The 7,774-nt window shown below is 62.7% G+C and overlaps 1 protein-coding gene across 1 annotated transcript in view; it reads right to left on the bottom strand.

Moving 5' to 3' along the window:
- Nucleotides 1–7,105, bottom strand: part of LOC105853432 — a 53,552-nt gene extending 46,447 nt beyond the window's left edge. The window contains exon 1 of the mRNA XM_012722894.1: nucleotides 7,029–7,105. Within this exon, the coding sequence (XP_012578348.1) occupies nucleotides 7,029–7,105 (77 nt within the window). The remainder of the gene's footprint in view (nucleotides 1–7,028) is intronic.
- Between the last annotated feature and the right edge of the window lie 669 nt (nucleotides 7,106–7,774).

Genomic DNA, 7,774 nt, shown 5'->3' with positions numbered 1-7,774 from the left:
GGTCAAGCAGGAAGCCCGAGAGTGGCACCCGGGCCCGGGGGTGGCACAGTGAAGCCCAGGCCCAGCTCTCAAGGCTGAGCAGCCGCCACCCCAGCACCGGAGACCTGTGGGCCAGCAGCTTTGCAGGCTTGAGCACAGCACAGTCCGAACGAAGCAGCTGTGCCCGAGGCCAGGCTTCGGGCACGCTACTGCCCTGACCCTCGAGCCCTGCCGGCCGCCAGCCAGACGCCCGTGACCCCTGCTCCTTCCTCCGGGCCCTGGCGCTTCTTGGCTGCAGCCACGCCCGCTCCCGTCTCTCACCCTGAAGCCCCAGCTCAGACACCTGGCACGTGTCCTACCTACATTGAGCATCGGTGACCAGGGGAGCCTGGGGCTTGCCACCACAATAAAGATCAGTGACGGCCGTGCGGCTTGAGCCCAGCAGCCACAGGCGGAACTCTGCCCAGCGGGTTATCTGGCACCGGAAAGGGCTTCTGAATCGTCTTCTCCAAAGAACACTGGGTCGGTGTGGGCGGCCAGAGGGGCCAGGCAGCTGAGGGTGTGGGGTGCAGGCGTCTAGGTGACATCCGTGGGACAGCTGGCTGTGGTGGCCTGGCCCCCGTGCACCAGGCACCTTGTAACTATCCTCTCACTGGCTTCTACAAGATCCTGCAAAGCGCATGGCGAAGGGAGAACAGAGACAGTGGGGTCCGGGCCAAGGAACCAGCTGCAGGCCAGGCCTGCGTCTCCTGGGTGGCCGCGTATCCCAGCTGCCCACACTCCAGCCGCTGGCCGATGCCACTCTGCTGAGGGCCCGAGGGGCCAGCTCCAGGGCACGCTCCCGGGCACTCTGCTCTGCCTCGGCCCAGCAGGAGGGCGTGAGGCCGCAGAGGCCCCCTGGCCATCAGCCCCGGGAGAGCCTTTCTCTACAAACCCACCACAGTCGGGGATTAAGAGGATAAAAGGCTTAAAGCAGCAGGCTCACGAAGCCACACATTCAGCAGGAAGAGAAGAAAACCTGGTGGAGTCGGGCGTGAACAGGGACAGGACTTGCTGCGGGATGTTCCAGAATGCCCATCTGCATTAGCGCGGGGCTGACGTGGCCGTCACAGGCTTCGTGCGCAGGGAGGCTGCATCTCCCTGTGGCGGCCCCTGAGGCATGGTGGCGGGAGAACAGCAGCCGGTGACACTGCTCGTGGCCGGCGAGGCTCGTGGGCGCAAGGGACAGAAATCCCGTCAGTCAGCTTGAGCAAAAATAAAGGGGTGCGCTGGGGTCGCGCAGAGTCCCCGGGGTGGCGTGGCGATGAGGGCCAGGGGCCGCCCCGTCACAGAGGCCCTAGCGAGGCTCACCCTACCGGTCAGCCCCACTGACCGCCGGCTCCTGGACCCTGCGCGGCTGCACGGCCCTGGGGCCGCCGGCCACCGGTCACCCCCTTTCCAAGGGGCCAGAATGGGTGAAAAGGATCTCAATATATTTTAACAAGTGAAAAAAAGGAGGATTGTTCTTGACAGAACCAGACAAATCAATTAATTGATTGATCTCTGGCACGCAAAGATAATTCTATTTTGGAGTCTATTAAGGCGCTCGGGTGGCTTAGCTGGTCCCGGGGGAGCCGCCGTCGCGGGCATCAGGCTGACACAGACAGGGTGCTGGCCTCTGCAGAGCCCGCTCGAGACGGTGCCCGCCGCACCCCCACCGCCACCCGGCCGGCGGGAGGGCAGCGCGAGCCCACAAGCTCTGGGCAGACGATAAAAGGACCGTGCAGAGGGGTGGTGAGGGACACAGCAGAGGTGGCCGAGACTCCCCCAGCGAGACGCTCGTCAGGAGAGCTCGGCGGGTGGCCCTGCCCGGGGGACACGGACAGCGAGGCCTGGACTCACTTTCCAGGACAGGTGCTTGCTGCGTTTCAGCGGAAGCTCGGGAGAGGCGTCCTCGCTGCCCCTGGTCAACAGCCAGGGCTGGGAAGGGACTGACCGCACGGGGAGCCTGCCGGGAGTGTCGGTCAGGTGCTCGCACGCTGCCCCGTGAGAAACTCTCGGGTGAGGCTCCGACATCACAGAAACGAAGCAGGTGAGGAACAGACTCTAAATGAAGAGCGATCGCCCCTTCTGTCCTGGGGTCCAGAACCTGGCGGAGAGCAGGCACAGCCCCCCTGGGGTGCAGGGCGTGTTGGCAGGGACTCAACAGTTTCTTGCTGTGGACCCAGGTCGTGATCCCCATAGGGTAAGTGGGGTCCAGGTGCCTCTTTCTCATGGTGACAAGGTCATGAAAGGCAGCAGCAGTGGCTGGAGTGGCCGCTGCCCTCGCCTGGTGCAGATGTGTCCACCTGCGGGACCTGTGGCTGGACACTCCCGACCTTGTTGGTGGAAGCAGGAAGGTGGGGGAGGCTCTCTCGCTGCCTCCTGCCCGAGGCTTGGCTGGCACCCCTAGTTCACGCCCCGGCACCCCAAACCTGTCTCTGTTAGACAGCCCCTGTGGCCATTTCCAGCGTGGAGTCTGCCTCCGCGGCTGGCTGGTCCCCGCTCGGGGCAGGGCCCTCTTCCCCCTGGACTTCGGCTGGCTAGTGCGGGGCAGGGTTCATGGTGGCGGCCGGGTGAGGGGGAGCGGAATCGCCGTGGGAGAGGCAGCGGCGTCTCAGGGCGCGCACAGGGGGGTCGGACACGGGCTGAGGGCGTGAGGGTCAGCCGGGGAGGCTGGTGACCACGGCGGGGAGCCTCAGGGACGGCGTTAGCCAGTGCAGGATTCTGAAGAGGGGAAACAGACGGGGCTGCAGAAGTGGGGGGAGAGCTGTGCCGGCTGGAGTTCATCAGCACTTTGGGGGCCAGTGGATACAGCCCCGGGCGCGCCGATCTCGCAGAAGGCCGCTGTGGATTCCGAAGCGGGAGGCCCTCGGCGGCCAGCCTCGGAGAGGAAGAGTGACCTTCGCAAGGAGCCGAGCGACCAGAGCGTTCCTGGTTTTGCGCAGTCACGGCCTGGCCCGGCTGTGTGGGTGAGGCCGTCTGTGGGGTCGTCCGGCCGCTGTGGCTGCCGGCCTCGGCGCCGCTCGTCCACCGCTGCTGGACCGTCCCGCAGCTCTGAGCGCCTCCTGCAGTGACAGTTGAGCCCGGCCTGGGCCCCGGCCGCGGGGCAGGAAGACGCCCTGTGGGCACGCGGCCTGTGTTCGGGACAGGCGCTGGCCGGCCTCAGTGGCGGAGACGCCCTCACGGGCCTCTAGCAGGGCAGCGCCGGACACGACTCTGGGTAACGGCCACTCTTGGCCTCAGTAGCTCTTGTTTATCCCGTTGGTTAAATAAACCCCGTTTCCTGAGCCCGAGATGCTTACAGCTGTGCGCGGGCAAAGAGCCGGAGTGTTTGGTAAAGTGTTGGGGCCGGGGCCTGAGCAGCTTAGGGACCCCGCTACCCCGTGTCAGCACAGGGGACGTGGCCGGGGGACGTCAGGAGGGGAGTTCAGGGCGGCCGGCCAGACGGACAACAGCGGTCAAGCCGGAGAGCGCAGAGGGGGACTGGGGAGGGGGTTTGTAGCGGGGAAGGGGTTCGCCCCTCGGGGCGGGGTAGGCAGCATTAAGGGCCCAGAGGGGCAAGATCAGGCAGCAGGAGTGACCATCTGGGGGGATCTGAAGGTGCGATGGCGACGCCCACATCTCTGCGCTCATTTTCGCCAGCCCTGCACCCCCGACGCGGGAGGCAGGCTTGGTCCCCACTGGGCCCCAACAGGTCGCGGGGGGCAGGCTTGGTCCCCACCGGGCCCCGACAGGTCGCGGGGGGCAGGCTTGGTCCCCACCGGGCCCCGACAGGTCGCGGGGGGGCAGGCTTGGTCCCCACCGCTCTCGGAGAGGTCGCGAATCCACCGTGGTCTACGGGGGCTTTGCGCTTTGCATTCACAGAGGCTTTATCCCTTCCCAGGACCGCCCTGCCCCCCTGCGCCTGCGCCCCACTCCCTGCTCTGCCCCCCCAACCCTCCCCTGCCCTGCTCAGCCCTCCTGTCCTCCCGGCCTCTGTCGGAGGATCCTGGCTGCCCAGGGTGAGGGTGGCAGGGCAGGTGCCTGGCGCTCGAGGTGGCGCGTTCCCTTTGAGAACCTGACTCGGTCAACACAGACTCCGGACCAAGGCAGGTTGACTGTTTGCTCAAAGCAAACATCGCCAAAAGGCAGCCCGCGCTCTGGCTGGAGAAACACCCACAAATAAGCCGCGCTGGAAGCGAGTTCCTGCACACTGTCCCGAGGTCTGCCCCACGCAGGTCCCGCATGGCATCTCACAGGCCCGGCGGTGTGCGTCTGGCCAGGCTGCAGCAGTGGCCGGAGGTGTGGGTGCAGACACGCGTCGCATCACGGGCACCTCAGGTGGGGCAGGGCGAGGCCAGGCCGAGGAAGGGCCTGGGCCCTTCCTGATCTGACCGCTCCATGCCAGGACCCTGGGGGCAGGCGTTTACCTCCCTCCTCACGCCTGCAGCTTGAGCCCCCGGCCCAGCCCCCTCCCCCTCCTGGAGGACACTAGTCATCCACTCTCTTCACTGGCCCCCTCCCCTGGGCTCGGGAAGCGGCCATGGCTGCCAGGGCAGCTTGCCAGGAAGGGTCCGTGTCACCAGGATGGCTCCCCGGGACGCGGAGCAGAACAGCCCTCCGCATCAGTTATCACGACCGCCTGGCATCGCTGTGCTGTGCCCCCCTGTGCCCGCTCCTGGCAGGAGGAGCCCAGAGGGCGGGGGCTCTTTGCAGACAGGCCCAGAGAGGCCCTAAGACTCCCCCGCCCCCATGCCTACGGTGCCAGCCACGCCCAGACATGGCAGTAAAGCGGCCCTCCGGCGTGGTTAGGCGCCCGGGCACGCCCCGTCCAGCACAGGGGCCCCCGTGCCCACATCCTCCACACCTGAGATGCCAGCCTGGGTCGGGAAGTTCTGAGGGGCCTCGGCGTGCTGCTAGGTGGACAAAGGGCCTCCAGCATCAACTATCTCCATACTGACCCATGAGCACATCGCTGTGCAGGTGACCCCGTGCGTTTACACCTCTCAGAGTCCAATTCTGCTCAGTCACAATACGCGCTGGATGGACAGGGAGAGGCTTTCAAACAGCAGCCTCACCGCACCTTGACCAGCACTGTTAGGGCGCGCAGTGGTTTGCACTTGAGCGAGAGGAGCGGAGAGAGAATGGGACCTCCGTGTGCACCTGCCCCACGCATCCGCCATTCGCCCTTCACCGACAGGGATGGTGTCCTGGCTTCAGTTCAGCCTGGCTCAGTATTAGCCTTTGTGGCTAATTCCACCAGGTGTGTTACCAAGAGGCTTTGCGGGGGGCGGGGGTCCCACATCTCCTGGCGTTTGCTGCTCTCCTTACTAATCCCACCTCCAATGCATGATCGCCTTCGAGTTTCTCCCTCGCTGTCTGATGAGGGCCGGTGTAACTAAAACCTGGAGCACTGAGTCCACGGCCATCACTGGCCAGCGGTGCCTGGCGTGTGAGGGTCAGAACCCTGTAAGCTACGTGACGCCCCCCCGTCCTGAGGCTGGGTGCCCAGTGGAACTCACAGCTCCCGCACGCACCGGAAGTCTGCTGAGGTCAGTCTGGACTCGAACTACTAACGCCGCTTGATTTCTTCCTTATTTTATGCTAAAACATTCAGATAAAAGTTCTAGTATTTGCTTCCCACATCCTGGTGGAAACTCTGCGCGTCGCTGAGACCGGTTTCACAGAAAGAAAATACACAGGGGCCACTCTGCGGGGCGCAGGGGCTAAGGCTCACTGCTCCCAAGCTGTCTGCAGCCGCTGCGGCCTGGGCTCAGCCCCCGCCAGGGAGGGACCCCCAGGGCACAGCAGACCTCCCCTGTCTCCCCTGCTCCCCTCAGTGGTGGGTTACAGTCCACCTGCCTGTTCTGCTCCCCACTGTCTTTGGGGGATCCTCTCACTCCCCTACATCTGGCCTATACCCCAATACTTGCGTGTATAAATAGATAAAAATATTATTTTTTAAGAAGAAAATACATGATTTTGAACAAGCAACCCTGAGCCCCAGACCCCCACCCTGCTATGTTAAAGCTGGGTACCACCGCTCCAACCGCCTGATCCCAAATCAAACCGTCCCAAACCGTCTTGATCCCAAATCAAACCCACTGACCTCAAACAGCCAGCCTGGTTCACAGAAGGCAGTGGAAAGACTTGCTGTAAATCCCAAGACAAGACAGCAAGAGGTTTTGTGGGTCTCCACTCTTGCTCTGAGGACTCAGCCTGAGCTGGCTGGCTCAAGACCAAAGCCCAGGGAGAAGGGCAGCAGCGCCCGGCCCGACTGCCCAGGTCCGGAGTCAGCCTCAGGCCCAGCGGAGGCCCCGCCTGGCCCAGTGCAGCAGACCCGCCCGCTGAGCCCGCCAGCTGCCTGCCTCACCCTGGCGCCCTAGGTCAAAGCTGCTGTCGCAGGTCCCTGTGCTCTGGGGCGTTTGTGAAGCCTCGAACGCACCCCCAAAAGACCCTGTTTGTTTGCTTAAGTGGGCGCGTCTGGAACGTGGCTTGGGTCACACAGGGAACTAGCAGGAGCCACTGGAGGTACAGACCTCAGGAGCTCTAGTCTGTGTTCAGACGTTTCTCCAACGTGTCATGTCTATTGTTCACAGTGACACAGCTCAGCCTGTCTTCAGACCCTGTGTGTAAATTCCTGAGCCTCTTCTGGAAAGCTGGAAGCATCTTTATTTTCATTCTGTATTTGAGAAGGGCATGATAAACTCACCATTTAGAGAGATCTGGGCACGGGCTTTAGGACATGTGGGCGTGGGGAGACGCCTCCAGCCCCTTTCATCAGCGCTAGGGAGGCAAGCCTCGCTTCCAGAGTCCCTGCTCCTCTAAACCGGCTTGTTGAATGGAGGAGAACAGATAAGGACAGAGGAGGCAGCAAGAAGTGGGGGTGAGGGAGAAATTAGCATTTCCTGGTCTTCACCGTTATGTGGCTTGTTTCAAACGCACCGTTTGGAGTCCCCACCTGGCAGGAAAACTAATGAAAATCCTGTCCTCATTAATCCCAAATTACCACTGCAGGGAAGGGTGCAGACACACACACGCACACTCACCCTCTCTGAAAGAGATCCACATTGTAAAACTTATGTAGCTCGACAGAAAACTCCACCGTTCCTTGTACTTCAGACATGGTCTTCTTGGCTCATTACCTGAAAAACAAGAAAGAAGTCCACAGCGTGAGCTCTCACTGCCCCACACAAAGACCTGCCCTTAGCTCCTCCCACCTGACCCCTTCTGGCGTCTCCAAAGCCACTGCCTCATTGTCAGGGTCACTGTCTCCTTGCAGGCCAAATTCCTGCCCCCGCCGCAAAGTCTGAGTCCCTTGTCCCCTTTCACCGCGGGCCCGAAGCCACCGCCCTTCGGCCCATGACTGACACCCCTCGGGAGCCTGTCCCTGCCCGGGAGAAGGTCAGGACGCCCAGGCGATGCTGGGGGTGAAAAGTCATCACTGACGGAGAGCACCAGGCACTGCTAAACGGGGGTCCCTCCTCAAGGGTAACAGGCACTACTCTATTTCTGCCTTTGATTCTGTGGGCTACAATTCAGACCTCTCGCGCGATCCAGGCTGAAAGCACAGCCCTCCTCTCCTATACGGGAGAGGGGCCGGGCCCCCTAGTTGTATTTTCTAAAAAGCTTTACAGAATCTGTTAAAAATATTAAGACAGGTGGCGCAGCGGGTTAAAGCACAGCACTGAGAATCTAAAGCCGCTTCCGCATGAGTTCGATCCCTGCCTGCCCCGGAGGTGACCACAGGGCGCAGCAGACCTCTCCTGACCCGCCCGCTGCTCCCCTCAGCAGT

The sequence above is a fragment of the Condylura cristata genome, unplaced genomic scaffold, assembly GCF_000260355.1.
Source record: "Condylura cristata isolate star-nosed mole 26May11 unplaced genomic scaffold, ConCri1.0 scaffold00009, whole genome shotgun sequence".
Lineage (NCBI taxonomy): Eukaryota > Metazoa > Chordata > Mammalia > Eulipotyphla > Talpidae > Condylura > Condylura cristata.
Note: the sequence above shows the minus strand (reverse complement) of the source record. Positions and strands in the feature narration are given on the sequence as shown.